The sequence below is a fragment of the Prionailurus bengalensis genome, chromosome F2, assembly GCF_016509475.1.
Source record: "Prionailurus bengalensis isolate Pbe53 chromosome F2, Fcat_Pben_1.1_paternal_pri, whole genome shotgun sequence".
In the NCBI taxonomy this organism is placed as follows: domain Eukaryota; kingdom Metazoa; phylum Chordata; class Mammalia; order Carnivora; family Felidae; genus Prionailurus; species Prionailurus bengalensis.
This window is the reverse complement of record NC_057353.1, coordinates 67,325,577-67,342,547: the sequence shown is the minus strand read 5'-3', so window position 1 is coordinate 67,342,547 and position 16,971 is coordinate 67,325,577. Positions and strand designations below refer to the sequence as shown.

Sequence of the window (16,971 nt, the reverse complement as noted above, 5' to 3'; positions counted from 1 at the left end):
CTCTGTCTCTCTCTGTCCCAAAAATAAATAAAAGTTGAAAAAAAAAATTAAAAAAAATACTTGGAATTCCTTTAAAAAAAAAAAGATATATGGGATAGGTTAAATGTCTAGTAATTTGCTAAAATGTTTTCAGTTTATTTGCTGTAAAAATTTTATTTAAAAAAAAAAAAAAAGTACTTTCAATAAATCTCAGACCCAGAATCAGATCTCTCAGAATAAAACCAATTGCATAAAGAAAACATTCACCTAAGTCAATTTGAGGTCACCATTGATTACTCTGAGGCAAAGGAGTCATAATTTCATGCTGCCCATGGGTGGAAACATGGCTTAAGGCTTGTGAGTTTAAAAGGTGGTGGCAGGGGTTGAGGCAGGGAGGAGGGGCTCCTTTCCCATGTTCTCCAAGAAGGGCTGATCTGTGCTTAGAAAGAGGGACTGGTTCTTGGGCCTTTGGGTTCATTCCTTTAGCACCCAGCATGGGTGCCTGCACAGAGCACATGCTCTCACACATTTAGAAATGAGGAAGAAGAGAGAGTAAGTAGAATGGGAGGGTCTGGGTCCTCCAAGATTCTCTAGGAGCCCACGACGATCCTTCGGCTGATGGCTCCGGGCAAGGTATAGATGAAGAGGACCAGGAAGATGATGAGGACAATCAGAATGAAACCGATGATGATGTACTTTTTGTAATTCTTCCAGATGAGGTGGTACAGGCACTTGAAGGGGCTCACAAACCAGGAGAAGGAGGTGTTTGGGCGGCTGCAAGGGAAGCAAGAGAAAATCAGGAAAGAGGCCATGATGTCAACACAGAGGACTCTCCAGACCTCGGGAAGTATTTCTGACTCTCACTTTCTAGAGGCCCACAAGGAGATGCTGGGAATGGGAGAAGTCCATGTTGCCTCGAAGCAGGAGCAATCCAACATTCTGGGTGATCATGATTCCTGCATCATTTCAAAGCTTGGTCTGGAGGAGGGAAGAGTCTGACTACCCTCCGCCTGTCCAACCCTGACCAGCTCGAGCCCCACCTCTCCCAAGAGGCCCTCCTTGACCACTTTGGTCCCTAAAGATCCCCCTCCTTCCAAATTCCTGTCTCATCTATCACTTGACGTAGCTCCTTTTTGAACCTAGCATACCGGTCTTCTGTTCTATACTCTGTTAATTATGAGTCTATGTGTTCTCCCTAAACAGATTGGAAGCTCTTAGAAGACAGAGCTTAGGTCTTACATTTCTTCAGTATTCTTCAAAGTGTTTTTTTAGTAGGTATACATTGTAGGAGCTCAACAAATAATTTTGAATTAATGAATAAGTACTCATTATGTTTCTAACACTATGATAGATCAAAAGTAGGTACAGAGAAGGGACCACTTGTCTTCAGATGCTTGGGGTCTCAGGAAGGGTAGGGAAAATACAATTTGAGAGAGTTTTTGTATACATATTTCATATCTACATATGTTTACTTTTTAAAGTGGGCTCCACACCCAACATGGGGCTTGAACTCATGACCCTGAGATCAAGGGTCAGATGCTGTACTGATTGAGCCAGCCAGGTGCCCCAACATGTATTCAGTGTTTTTAAAAATTTTTTAGACAGAGAGAGAGAGAGCATGTGTGAGTGGGGGAAAAGAGTGGGGGGGGGGGAGAGAGAGAGAGAGGGAGAGAGAATCTTAAGGAGGCTCCACACTTAGCATGGAACTCAATACGGAGCTCCATCCCACAATCCTGGGATCATGACCTGAGCCAAAATCAAGAGTTGGATGTTTAACTGACTGAGTCACCCAGGCACCCCATATATTTACTTTAAAAAAAAATTTTAGGGGCACCTGGGTGACTCAGTTGGTTAAGAGACCGACTTCGGCTCAGGTCATGATCTCACAGTTTGTGAGTTCAAGCCCCGCGTCAGGCTCTGTGCTGACAGCTGGAGCCTACTTCAGATTCTATGTCTCCCCCTGTCTCTACCCCTCCCCTGCTCATGCTCTGTGTCTCTCTGTCTCTCAACAGTAAACGTTAAAAAAAATTTTTTTAAATACAAAAATTTTTTAATGTTTTTTTGTTTAATTTTATTTTTGAGAGAGAGCACTTGAGCAGGGGAGGGGCAGTGAGAAAGGGGGACAGAGGATGCGAAGCAGGCTCTGTGCTGACAACAACGAGCCCAATGCAGGGCTTGAACTCACAAACCATGAGATAATAACCTGAGCTGAAGCTGGATGCTCAACCGACTGAGCTACCCAGCTGCCCCTATATTTACTGTGTGTGTGTGTGTGTGTGTGTGTGTGTGTGTTTACTTTTTAATTGATATGTAACCACGGATTAAACTGAATAGGGTAACCCTTTCTTCTAGTAATTCTACTTTTGGGAATTCATTTTAAAGTAGTAACTTATAAAAGGGAAATATTTTCATCATATTACAATAATGGAAAAAGAAAGAAGTAAATTTATCCAATTATGGGGTGGTAACCACGTCAGTTATGGGCATCAACTCTATAGAGTATTCCACAGGTATTAAAAAATCCTAATCATGACCACTATGGCAACAAAGCAAAACTTTGCAGCAAGGATAAATGAAACATTAGGACAATTGTGTGTGTGTAACTTGAGAACAAGTAGAAAAAAACACATGTAGAATTCATATTCACATAAAAAAGAGTAGAAAAAATATACGAAATTATTCTAGAAACGCTTATGTGCCATTATTACAGAAAGGCACCCTCTCCACTTTCCGAACAGCCTGTATTGTTGTTAGAGTATTTCTCAATTATCGCAACAAAAAGCTACCTGGATTAGCTGCCTTCTTGCGGCTCAGTCCTGCCAGAGGGACCCTCTAGAGAAATGCCCCACCCTCGGCTATGGGGACTGCAAAGGGCCTTTCCCATTTCTGATGCTCTTACACACGACCCCACTCACTTGGGCTTGGCCAGGGGCTCTGGCTCCTTCCGGGCTTTTCCGACAGGATTTTTCTCAGCTTCTTCTGCCGTAACTAGGTGGAACTCGGCTTCAACCTTGCCCTGCACAAAGACAAAAGTTTCAGTTTCTAGTCACAAAGAGCTGCCGGGAGCAATGCCAACCTTCTAGAAGTGTACAGTGTGGGAGAATGCCAGGGAGTATTTTGACTATCCTGCTGCCTTAGTTTGAGAAAAATCGTTACCTTTCTGGTTCTGGGAGAAGCTATTTTTACGATGAACAGTGAAAACTCTGAAATGATGATGCTGTTGAGTTTTGTGAAGGGAGAGGTCCCACCTGTACACATAAGACACATATATACTTGGTTGAATGTGCTATTTCATTTGTAATCGTTCAATCAATATCCGATTATAGAAACCCAGTAGCAATTAGGGATGCCTGGGTGGCTCCACTGGTTAAGCATCTGACTCTTGGTTTCAGCTCAGGTCATGATCTCAGTTTCGTGAGTTCAAGCCCCGTGTCGGGCTCAGCGCTGACAGCATGGAGCTTGCTTGAGATTCTCTCTCTCTCTCTCCCTCTCTCTCTGCCCCTCACCCACTCACGCTGTTTCTGTCTCTCTCAAAAAATAAACTTAGGAAAAACCCAGTAGCAATTAGAAAGGGGACTAATTACTTAAGTGACAGAACCCTTTTGAATCTGCTACAATCTTTCTTCTCTGTCAGCTCTCCAGAGGAAATTGGTGGGTGTGGCCCTACATTTGCCAAATGGCTTTTCTGTCATCCTTCATTGTTTCTGTTGTCTCCACAAATTGTTCCAGAATTATCCTTCTATTCTTGCACTTCCTCTTTCCTTCTCCTTCAGTAAGAATCAGCCCTTCTGGTTTGAAAATTGTCACGTGCTGCTTCAGAGTGCTGTGCCAGTTACTGGCACTGATCTAAGTCTTGGGTTATCAAAGGGTGAGACAGGACCACTGCAAAAGGGAAGGGTCATTCTTTCTTGTTCATTCAGTCATTCACTACTTTTGGGAACCCCCTGAATGTCAGGCACTGTTCTAGACAATGGGAACTTAATGATTAAGAAAAACAGGATCCTTGGGGCCCCTGGGTGGCTCAGTCAGCTAAGCATCTGACTCTTGATTTTGGCTTAGGTCATGATCTCATGATTCGTGAGTTTGAGCCCTGTGTTGGGCTCTGTGCTGACAGTGCAGAACCTGCTTGAAATTCTCTCTCTCCCTCTCTCTCTACCCTCCCTTGCTCTCTCTCTCTCCGTCAAAAAATAAATAAGCGGGGCGCCTGGGTGGCGCAGTCGGTTAAGCGTCCGACTTCAGCTCAGGTCACGATCTCACGGTCTGTGAGTTCGAGCCCTGCATCGGGCTCTGGGCTGATGGCTCAGAGCCTGGAGCCTGTTTCCGATTCTGTGTCTCCCTCTCTCTCTGCCCCTCCCCCGTTCATGCTCTGTCTCTCTCTGTCCCAAAAATAAATAAACGTTGAAAAAAAAATTTTTTTTAAATAAATAAGCTAAAAAAATTTTTTTAAAGAAAAATAGGATCCTTGATCTCCTGGAGCTCCTGTTCCTGGTGAAGGAGAACTTATCTCTTTTCCTTCGGTTTTGTGGATTGAAATACAAGGTAATAGGAGGGACACAGAATTGGTAGGGGACTGGAACATCATGGAAGTATTTTAGACCCACGCTTGTCATTAAAGTTTGTCTTTTGGAATTACATATGGATGGGGCATAACCTGATTTCCTATCCCAGTAAAAATATTTAAGGTTCTGATGAACCAACGGGCCTGTGTTAACTTACCTATTCACCCCGAAAATATCAGGACTCCTTAAGCAGGATGGTTGCTGGCAACCACAAAAATGTAATCATGGGAGAAATTAGAGAGGAGTACTGTATCTGGGGTGGGGTTGAAGCCAGAGAAGATAACCCAGAGAAGAGGCAGTGGCATGGATGTCTGAATTAGTCAAGAAATGCAATGGGCTTATTACAAGTGAAGTCATGAGTTCAAATCTAGGTGGCCTCATCCATTCTTTAGACTACAACCCTGGCCCAACTCAGACCACATTACATGTCCTATGATCCGGAAATTTTCCTTAAAAGTATGTGTATATGTAGTCTCTCATTTCTGTTGACATACCTTGACCCCCATAGGTAATGACTTGCACACATAGCTACTCGGGAAACATTTGAAAACCAAGGAAGAAGGAATATAAAGCTTCTGTCCATTCTAGTCACCCCACACCACTCTGCCTGTATCAACAGTAGAGTGATAATACTATAACTCGAACTGTGATTGCAATGCTTTATTGGATGCCCACTTTGCCTACGTCCTTTCAATTGATCCATCAACCCATCTCAGCAACAAGCAAAGTAGGTCTCCTTTTTATCGATGGAGAAATGAAGCAATGGAGATCAAATGGCTTTCCCAAAGTCACACAGGCAATAAGCCAACCAACTGGAACTTGAACCGAGGTCTGTATGATGCCAAACTTCATGCTCTTTCCATGAGAGCAGGCTGCCTCCCAATTTCTTCATGGATTTGCCCAATAATTGGACTCAAAGTTTTACAAGGACTTTCCTAACTCTAACATAAGATGATTGGCTCATGGCTTCATAATTGTCACTTAAAGGCATTTGTCTTCTTGGGCCTCAGATTCCATACCTGTCAAATGGCCAGATGTGCTTTAATGCAAATTCTAGTTTTCATGAAAGACAGGAGCCCCTGCAAGGCTTGACGGCTGGAAGAAACCCAAGAGGCCAGCCTACCACTCATGGCAGAGAGGTTTCCAATATGCAGAAAGGGCTTATTTCCAGAGGTCTTTCAGAGGTGACCTAATAAGCTCTACTGAGCAGTATATTTATATGCTAGGAACCTCATCCAAATCCTCTGTATTTGAGAGTCAGCTTAAGAGTTGCTAGCCAATTGCTGGGCTCCAGAATTTTGGTAGAGAGGACAAAAGTCAACCGTGGGTAAGTTAGGACCAGAGTAAGAGGGTAAGAGGGTCACAGCTGCCTCTTCGTTGTGCACTGTTTAATAATCAGGCCAGCCACTGTGCTGTATAACTTGCATGGTGCTTCACAAGTACATTATTCCATTTAAACCTTCTGACAACTGGCAAAGTAGACATTTTTATTCCCATTCTATACCTGAGGAAACCAAGATGATGTGTGCTAACTTGTGTTACAAAGCCAGGATGTGCACCAAGGTGCTATGACACCAAATCGTATCCTCTGCTATTTAATGTGTCCAAGAGTCCCTTTTTTGTGGAAGAAAAGAAACAAGCTATTTATATCACTGAATAAATGTGTCTTTTTTTGAAATGTTCAAGAGAAGCTCCATCGTCACTGCCGCGGCCCAGGCATTATAACATGTTTTTGGCTTCCATCTAAGGGATGACCTTGGGTAGCGTAAGGATTATTACAGTGTAGCATAGCATAGCATAGTGTAAAAGCTGAGTGAAATAGGATTTGGGACAGACAGATCGGCATTTGACACTCGGCTCTGTCATTTGCTAGCTGTGCTCCCTTGGGTGAGTTACGGGCTTCCAACTCACTGTCCTGAGATGTTACCCACAGACTTGCTTTGAAAAATGAATGAAATAACACATATAGAGTGTTCAACCTAGTGTCTGGTAAATAGTAAACTCTTAAAAAATTATAGTTGCTACCTTCAACACTATTTCATGGATGGAAACACATAATTTGACAAGAAACATCTTCTCCCCCATAGAAAACACCCAGAGAAACTCCAGATTCCCACAGAGGGAAAGATGCAAAGAAAACTGAAGCAGAGAATATGAAATTAATTCTGCCCTAGGCACAGAAGTCATTGGTTATTATCACGAAGAGCCTTGCCCCCACATACCCACCCTGCTCGAGTGGTCACAGAGCATTTTTTCTGATATCACACAGGCAGCAGGAAGAAAGTGTTTACTGACATATTCTGATAAATGCCACTCCTCATTCCATATCTCTCCACACACAGGGTTCCCAGTTTTATTTTAATTATTGACATTCAACCAAGCACCAAGGAGAGGTCTTAAGCTAATAATAGCCTCCAAATGTAATTTTCAATCAGAGCTAGAAAAAAAACGGACAGCTTGAGAACTATCTGTTAACCTAATGACATCTATGGATGGAAGAAAATGATAAGGAAAGGTCCTGAAAAGACTGGATTGGTTGTACTAAGCGTGCTATTTATGGACTTCAAACTTCACCGAGCTCAGAGAGTGGATGCCCTGGGAGGAGGTGGGGGGGGGGGCGGTCCTTTAGGTCAGACATGCCTTCTTCACCAATAATGATTGCTTATTAAAGCACAGCTCTTGGGGCACCTGGGTGGCTCAGTGGGTTAATGGTCAGACTCTTGATTTCAGTTCAGGTCATGATCTCATGGTCGTGAGATCGAGCCCCACGTCAGGCTCTGTGCCGAGCCTGGAGCTTGTTTGGGATTCCCTCCCTCCCTCTTTCTCTGTCCCTCCCCCACCCCACTTGCACTCTTTTTCTCAAAATAAATAAACATTTTTTTTAAACCACGACTTTCAATGGTATGAGATAAAGCATTTTCATACTTTAATGGTGGGGATGTGTGTGGCAAAGTCCTTTAGGGAGAGGAACACACACATGTATACATACATGTATATGCATACATATATGCATGCATACATGTAATGTCCATGTAAGTGTGTGTATATTACCTTAAATAATCATACTCTAGAAATGCCATTTGTGGGCAGATAAATTAAGAAAATAATTCAAAACTCAGAAAAAGCTTAACATGCAAAGCACAGTCATTATTCTGTTGGATGTTCAAAGTGTCCTATTTGTCACAAGGATACGTCCCAGGCTCATCTTGTGTTCTATCTGTCCTAGACCTGGAGTCAGCCAAAGATACCTGGTTCTGTCAGTAGAGATGGGTATTTAGAAACCAGGATCCAATTGCTAGAAGTCTTCTTACTACTCGGTGATTTCATTTCTAGGTCCTTTGCAGAACTAGAAAAAATATTTTTAAATACGTAAGTCCATAGTGATACCAGGGGAAAAAGATGCAAGGGGGAAAAAAAAATCTCATTTTTTGGTTTCTCTTGAACCGATCCTTGACTCTAAAATGTGGTAACTGATGAAGAGAATTAAACATTTATCCTGTCTTTTTTTTTCTCGAAGAGGTGGTGACTATACTTTATCTCCATTTGTTGAGAGAAAGCTCTTCTTAACAGATGAATTCTTTTTTTATGAATATAATTTATTGTCAAATTGGCTTACATACCACACCCAGCGCTCATCCCAACAAGTGCTCTCCTCAGAATTCTTACTAATAAATGGAAAAAGAATGATAGAATTAGACACATAGAAAGATGATAGGGATATATTGATAGATGGCTGGCTGGGTGGGTGGATACCTAGATAGCTAGATGACAGACAGACAGGTAGATAGAGATGGCTGGCTGGATGGATGGATGAAAGGAAGGAAGGAAAGAAAGAAGGAATGGGTAAAGAAGGAAGAAAGGATAGAAAAATCATTTTGCAACACTAATGAAATAATCAAGATCACCATTGGGTGAAAGGTGGTGGCAGGACAGTAATTTCCCACAGTACTAAAGTGTCACCCATTGGTTACTTGCTAATTGCAAAGAGGAAAATGTACCTTTACAATGAAGAGATCTCATGGTTACCAACGTGACCAAGTGAGCAAACACAGCATCACCACTAGTGAGGCCATCTGAGGGCATGTGCCTCCTGGCATGATTCAATATGAAATAAACAGTATCAGGTCTTAAGTATTACCAAAAATGTTTAACCTGAACCTGATAATGCCATTATACCTAACTTCTAGTTCATAAGAAATGTAGGGTCAGAGAATAAGACAAGCTTCATCATGAGAAAACAATGGGGCAAGTCAGGCCTATTTTCATCAAATAGGTAATGTCACGGGGACAAAAATGGTGGGAGACTGTTCTAAGACAAAATAGACCAAAGCAACACATGAATTATGACTGAATCTGTTTTGAAAAAGAAAGAGCTATAAAATACATTTTGAGGGTAATAGGGTATCCTCCTTATAGCTGGAAAAATGAATACGGTATAGATTTCAGATTAAGTAATCATTATTAATTTCTTATATGTGATGATGGCACTGTGGTTATGGACAAGAATGGCCATATCCTTAGGCGATGCATGCTGAAGTATTCAGGAATTGTTAAAAAGAAAACCACAGGCCCATAGGTTAAGACCCATGTCAACAAATCAAGACTTAATATGTCCCTCACTATAGTCCCCTCCCCAACCCAGGAATTTAACCTTCAATCAGCTAATATGGAATTTCAATCTGGAAATTTATTGATAGACCCCCTTTGGTTCCTCTTAGGAGGGCACCTTGCCCAAATAATGCATTTCCTGCTAATAAATTCCTTTCTTTATGCCCTCTCTTTGCCTTTAAAAACCTTCCTTTTGTTTAAGTTGGGGGAGTTCCCCTACTTGCTAGATGGACGCGACCCTATTCATGAATTGTTTAATAAAGCCAATTAGATCGTTATATGTATCTGTTTGAATATCTTTTTTAACAAGGGATAGTGTTGGAATGTCTACAATTTACTCTCAAATGGTTCAGCCAATAAGTATATGCGTGTGTGGAGAGGAGAGAAGGCGAGACTATATACTCACATATATAGACAAAATCGGTACAGCAAAGTATTAACAAGTGTTGCATCTAGGTGGTGGATATGTGGTCGATCACTGTCCTATTCTTTCAACGATTCCACATGCTTCACTTTTTTAAATGAATAAATGTTGAAGAAAAACGCAAAGATTAAACTATTTTGAGCACTTCTCTTTTGAGAATACAGAGTTGATAATAACACTGATAATACAACGTAGGGGAATGCTCAATAGGACATCAAGCCCCCCCACAAAGACACTATTTTTCATATGGAATGATCACTACTATGTAAAATTGACCAAAATCCACACAAATTGGGAATAACCAAGACATTGGCAATAGCTTCCTTTGGGTCGTGTGCATGTGGGTACTATTTCTTCCCGTCTACATTCTTGTGTCTTTTAAATTTCCTATAAATGCATATTACCTACTCTGTCTTAAAATAATCTTCACATGAAAATACCCACTCTGCTCCTAGAGACTCTGAATTGGTTACATACTATTTAGATGATCTGTGTGTCTACCACCTCCTCGGCTAAGCTGTGAACTTCTGGATGCCAGGAATTTGTCTTATTCATTGTTGAACCTTTACCGTCTAGTGAATGAGCGTGTGGCTATCGTAGCTACTGACAATTGTTTTCACGCTAAACTAGAAACACAGAAACCTCCCTTTTAATTTTTTTTAAATATGAAATCTATTGTCAAATTGGTTTCCATACAACACCCAGTGCTCATCCCAACAGGTGCCCTCCTCAACGCCCATCACCCACCCTCCCCTGCCTCCCACCCCCCATCAACCCTCAGTTTGTTCTCAGTTTTTAAGAGTCTCTTATGTTTTGGCTCCCTCCCTCTCTAACCTCTTTTTTTTTTTTTCCTTCCCCTCCCCCATGGTCTTCTGTTAAGTTTCTCAGGATCCACATAAGAGTGAAAACATATGGTATCTGTCTTTATGTGGATCCTTTTAGTTTTAGTTGTTGGTGTTCTTGAGACTTAGCTGGGCTATTTAGCAGTCAATTTACAGGATTAACCTGTAAAAGAAACTTCTTGATCTTCATCTTCTAAAGAAGTGATTTCTTCAAAGGTTGCTTTTAGTAGGATAACACATACAATGCAACAGTACAATGTGTCTCATGAAGCACCTGTTCAATACACATTCCCCTCGTCCCAAGGGCACCCATTCTTTGGAAATCCCACCTGGAGATGTGCTTCTTACTATAAGGACAGCCAAATTCCACACGAGGAGCTTTGTGATCCAAATGTCTAAATTACACTGCCTGAGTGTACAGATAAGCAGCTTTAAAAATAAGCCTGGCAGGTGGCAGGGGCTGTAAGCAAATCCCTGCTGGGCAGCTGGTGACTGGAATGGAACGGTGACCTCCTGACTGCTGCCTTCAGGAAGGAGGGGGGGGGGTGGGGAAGTTCAGAAGCAGAGGGTGTCCATGCTAGAGAGACTCGGAGACGGAAGGACCTCAGGACGTGGTGGACCCCAACAGAGGTTTTCCATTTCGCCACTTTACTCCCAGCTGGTCCAGCTCCCTGCCACACAGGGAGGGGGCTACTGGTTTAGCTTCCTCGGTGTGGTTACTGGTTCCTTTAGGAAGTTACTGGTTCCTTTAGGGAGAGAGAGGATGAGGGGCAGCTGGGTTATGCCCAGGATTGTGGGCTTCCGGGTGGGTGGGGATGAAGTCAATTCTCATTTTCCTTTTAGGATGTGTAAGGACAAAACCAAATTAAAAATTAAAAATAAAAGGCTTACCATTCCCTGTGGAAAGTAAAGGAAGAGATTTCCCTCTCCTTTTTCTATGAGCATCACTGTAGAAACTGTAATTGTAAGCCCTTCCACCTCTCTTTGAAGCGGGTATAAATCCTCTTAAATACTAGATAGGCTCTTTGTCTTTAACACCCAGGAACTGCCTTTCCCGAAGACCTGGGAGCCGTCTCTTTGAAAATTACACATCAAGGGGGACAGCACCCCTCCCACCCAGTTTCTGTGGGTGCCCGTCTCCAAGTTGCCTGTTTGAGGCTGATTCCCTAGTTTGGGGCCCCCCTCAATATTCTCCCTTATCCGGTCACACAGGATGCCCCGCTTCTAGCTACTCCAAACAGAGCAAACCTGAACCCTTCTCTTTTTCCCATCAGAAAGCTTCCCTACTCCCCTGTCTCGGAATCTCCATCAAACCTGGATGATGGTAGCTGACTCTTGTCATAGCAAAGCTCTAAATAAAGAGCCTGTTCTCATTCAGTAGGTCTTCGTTTCTTTTCACGGTTCTAAACACTTAATGTATATGGGCTCATTTATCTGCTAAAACCCCATGAGATACGCATATATTATGAATCCCCACTTTAGAGATATGGAAGCTGAGGCACAGAGAGATTAAGTAAGTTGCCTCATGTCACACAGCTAGTTAGGAGAGGACAGGATTCAAACCTAAGCTGTCTGTTTTTACAATCTTTGGTCTTAACCACTGCATAATACTTAATGCAGTCTAGAAAAACAGACTCTCACAACCTGAACACCCCTTCATCCATTCTCCAGATGTCCTCAAACAACCTATCTGTATCCTCTGAACCTCCCACCATTAAAGCCTTCCTCTCTTTTCTCTTATTTCTTTGGCACATTATCCTCTGGTTTCTACAGCGACACTTAGCCTTACAAGTAATGTGTGCTGATGTATTGATTCTCAAAGAGGATTTGTTGAACACTTTCTGTGTGCTCAGTACGCTGAATAAAAAGAGAAGGAAATCATGTAATCTCTTTGATTGTTGGGTCAGTGTTGTAATTGTTTCTGAATTGATTGATTCGTTCAGCAAAAATTTACTGAGCATGTACTCTGCGCCAGAAACCACGTTAGACCCTAAAACTTCTGAAAAGGAACAAAAAGAGAAAGCACAGTCTCTGGGCTCAGGTTGCTCCCGGCAGAGGAACCGTGACACATACAGACAATCGCAAATCTGTGTGACCGGAGCTCTGGAAGCGTGAAGGCGGGCAAGCCTGTTCCCAGCCAGGGTACCGGGGAGGCTTCCCAGAGGGGGGTGACTGCTCAAAGGAGTCTCAAAACACTTAAGGAGGAGGAGTTTTCCCCGAGAAGAAGGGAGCCAAGGCATTCCAGGCAGAAGCACCAGCTGACACAAGAGCAAGGGTATGGGACCGAACAGGGAGCGGCTGGGGAACGCGAGTCGCTGAGGGTGGCTGGCGCAGTTTGAGGGTAGGAGTGAAGGTGGAATTATGAAGGCTTCCAGAGTCTACACATGCTGTCTCCACTAGCTTGTCCCCACTCGCTCCACAGTGCGTGCTAACCTGTGTCAGTCCTCACCATTCTGCCAACACCACCTTTTGTTTATTTATTTGAGAGAGAGAGAGAGAGCAAGCAGGGGAAAGGTGTGTGTGTGTGGCGGGGGGGACAGAGGATCTGAAGCAGGCTCTGCAATGACAGCAGCAAGCCCGATGCGGGGCTCAAACTCATGAACCCTGAGATCATGACCTGAGCCAAAGTCAGACACTCAACCAACTAAGCCACCCAGGCGACCCGGGTCTTGCTTTTTAAATATTGAGATATGATTCCCATGCCATACAGTTCACCCTTTTGCAGTGCACAATAAAGTAGATCTTAGTATAATCACAAAGCTGTACAGCCATCAGCACTAATTCCAGAACATTTTTATCACCCCCCAAAAGAAATCTGTGCCGGTTAGCAGCCACTCTGCATTCCCCTTCCCTTCAGCCCCTGGCAACCACCAATCTACTTTCTATGGGTTACCTATTCTGGACATTTCCCATAAATAGAATCATGTTGTATGTGGTTTTTTGGGACTGCCTTCTTTCACTGAGCATGTTTTCCAGGTCCATCCATGTTGGAGGCTGTATCAGCACTTTCTTCCTTTTTATGGCTGAATTATGTTCCACTGTATGGCTGTATCACCTTTTGTTTATCCATTTATGAGTTGAGGGACCTTTGGACATTTCCACTCTTGGGTTATTGTGAATAGTGCTGCTATGAGCCTTTACAACACTCCCTTTCAAAAGGTCGCCATGACCTCCAGGTTGCTAAATCCAATGGACAACTCTCTGCTTTTTATATGACCACTCAAGGGCATCTGACACAGTAGCCCACCTGTCCTTCTCCAAAGCGTCTCTTCTCCGGGTTTATGTTTCAGGTACATTTTTATCATTGTCTTCCTACATTTCTGCCTACTTCTTCTCCTTCTCCAATTGTGACCCTCTCCCACTCACTGTCCATATAAATAGCGAAGACTCGTGTTTCCTGTGCCATTCAGATCCTCTCACCTCCCTGACCATTCCGTGGCTTCCCATTGCTCTGAGAATAAAACCCAAACTTTTCAATATGGCATCATGGTCTGCATGATCCGGCTCTGGTCTCCCCTCTGCTGCACCCTCACTCCTCCCCATGCTCTGGTCATGGCGGGGTCAGGGGAGGGAGGAGGGCTGGTTTGTTTTATTTTAGTTTCTCCCTCTCACCAAACTTATTCTCACCTCGGGGCCTCTGCCTGTGGTGTCTACTTGGTAACACATTTCCTTCTGTGTTTTTCTGACGGAAAACTACTACTTTTCCTTCTTCAGACCTCAACCTAAAAGTTTCACAGTCACAGAAAGGCCTCTAACCACCATACGGAGTGCGAATACCTGCAGCGGATATGCTTTAATTCAGCATGTTGTTTCCTCCCCGGTCCTTGTTAAGTATCTGCTTTCTTGGTGTGCCTGTGAGTGACTGCATTTGTGTGTGTCAGTCTTTGATGCTGGACTGTAAGCTCCATGCTGGCAGAGACTATGTCTGCTATTACTCATATTTTATTCCCAGGGCCTATCACTTAATAGATGCTCAATAAATATGTGTTGCATGAAATGAAAGAAGTAAGTGACACAGAAACTGAAAGAGAGTCAACTAGGGTCAAATGAAATATCAGAAGGGATCTGAACGTACTTGGCAAACTCTAAAGGGCTATAAAAATGGAATAAATGACTGCCATTATGTAATCATGCAAACATAATTACTGTCAATTATTTTATAGAAGCAGCAATTATGTCAAGACACACGAATTTGGGTTTGGGGACCTGGCAATCCCATTTCCCAAACTCATACCGCACTCTGGCAACTCTGACTGGTGGGCAGGTAGCCTTCCATGTGGGGAGACTTGGTGCCTCCACGCTGCACCCCTCATGGTTCCTCTACTTGAAGTAGTTATCTACCCTCTTCTTCATCAAGAAAGTACCTTGTCATCCTTTGTTCTTGAAAAACTGATGCTCTGCTTGACCCTCGACATCCTCGAAGAGAATCAGGTTCCCTTCCTCCTCTCTTTTCCTTCCCTGGGTCATACACGCTTTGACTACTTCATGCACGATGGGGTTGTTAACGCATCCGTCCCTCTCGCTAGACTCTGAGCTGGTTGAACATAGAGGCCATGCTTCCTCTATTTCTGAATTCACCCTTCATCAATCAATTCATTGACTGAACATCTGTAATGTGCTAAGCCATGAGGCCTGGAACAGAGTACAGAAGCGGCCATGCAATAAACCCTCAACGTGTACTTGGCCAGAGGGGGAAGAATGAGCCTGCCTACAGCCTCATTCTCTTGACCCAACCTCACCAATCAGAGGCGGTTCAACTGAGAATGGCAGGAAGAGAAAACCTCCTCCAAAACACAATAAGACTAGATGCCACAGAGTAAGGCCAGCACCAGCCATTTACTGAGTCAGGTGCAAAGGGAATCCTTGCCTCATCCTCACTGGGCCCCTAGAGCAGCGAGAGAAAAACAAGTGTGGCCACAAGGGATACAACCCAGGTGTGCTTTTGCCACTAGGTACAGGAGAGGAGGGGAGAACGTGTTCTCTCCAGGAGGAGAAGGCAGCACAGAAAGGGGCCGCCAGTGCAGTCCCTTTTCTCAAGTGGGTCATCCACTCTCCCTTTCGGAAGACCAAGAAGGCTGCAAGAACTTCCTTCACAATATTTGTGAATGAGCTGAGTCCCTGCACCATGTACAGTCCAGACTGGGCTGGCAACGCAGGGAAAGGAGAAATGGCTCTCCCTGCTGCTACCCTCTCAAGGTAATTTTAAAAGTCTGGATCACTCTTAAAATGGAGTCTCTGCATTTAAGGGTGAAGGGATGAGGTCATTCCATTAAAATTGTACATTAGTCAAGACTTCATGCATAATTTCAAGAAACGTTGGGGAAAAAAAATAATGCCAGGGGCATACATTCAAGCCAAGAAGTTAGAAAACCACCCTGACATGGCTATTAAATCAAGTATGCTGAAATACAGAAGCTTAATGCATTTATAAAATTTTCAAAATTCTTGCTTCTCAGCGGAACCTTTGCCCTAAAGCACTCTGTGCCACTTCAAGGCACTCCAATTGAAGTTTACAAAATGACTCACTTAAAGAGCATGGTGTCCCCTGTCTGCCTCCCAACCCCCTCTCCTACAGCTGCCACTTACTGTGAGTTCTTTGCTTTTAGCAAAAGGCCACCAGCCCCGCACACGCTTTTGCTGGAATATGGAGATCTTGCTCTCCTCGCTTGCATTTTCAAACTTGGCGAGATCGCAGGCTTTGGCAGTCTTGGCGGCTCGGGGGAAGCTATTGAGGTTCATTTCCAGGGAGCCTGTGAAGAGATGCCCTTAACAGTTACAGAAGGGCTTTAGAATCCATCACCACCAATTATTTACCCACCTGTTCATTCATTCATTCATTCATTCATCCATCCATCCATTCACTCACTGGTCATTCAACCAGTACACATGGGGTCACTAGCATGTGCTAGGTTTTGGGGATACAACTATGACCAAGACATGTACCAAATGTAGCAGGTAGTAGACGGGGGCAGAGCTACAATATATAACTTTCAAGCCTCAGTGTCAGGTGTCATCGCTGCTGGGCATCTTATCTACTCCCTGAGTGTGTGGGGATTACGTGCCTATCCTCTGAGCTCTCCTCTGCCTTAATGTGGATCCACCTATAAGAACCTCCTCCCCCAGCTCACTTTCCTCTGAGTCCCACTAACCCCCTCCAGGTGGGGGACCAAGTCTTATCATCTTTGTAGCTACTCTCCAAGACTTAGTGGGCTCCCCCAAAGTATTTGCGATGAGTGAATATTACAGAGGGGAAGATAAGGACATGAGAGTATTTTCTCTCTCTTAAATAATCTTTCCCTAGTACAGAAATAATATTTGATAATTATAAGCATTTAGAGCATACACATAAGCAAAAAATTAATAGAAAAATGTTCCATAAAATGCCATCCCCCCAAAGTTGACCACTGCTCTCGTTAGTTCTTATCCTATGACAGTCATCGTTTCTTTGCCTGTCCCTGATTACCTCTGTCTCTGATACATATAAACATATATTTTACAGAAAGGGAATTTTTTTCTACACTCTTTGTTCACTTAGTGCATCCTGTATAACTTCCAACTC

The 16,971-nt window shown here is 43.4% G+C and overlaps 1 protein-coding gene across 1 annotated transcript in view; it reads right to left on the bottom strand.

The window, feature by feature from the left end:
* Positions 1–88: 88 nt before the first annotated feature.
* FER1L6 (fer-1 like family member 6) overlaps positions 89–16,971 on the bottom strand; it is a 120,965-nt gene continuing 104,082 nt past the window's right edge. Inside the window, exons 38-40 of the mRNA XM_043601705.1 lie at positions 15,999–16,162; positions 2,895–2,995; positions 89–753 (exon numbers count right to left, since the gene is read on the bottom strand). Coding sequence (XP_043457640.1) covers positions 570–753; positions 2,895–2,995; positions 15,999–16,162 — 449 coding nt within the window. The 3' untranslated portion in view covers positions 89–569. The remainder of the gene's footprint in view (positions 754–2,894; positions 2,996–15,998; positions 16,163–16,971) is intronic.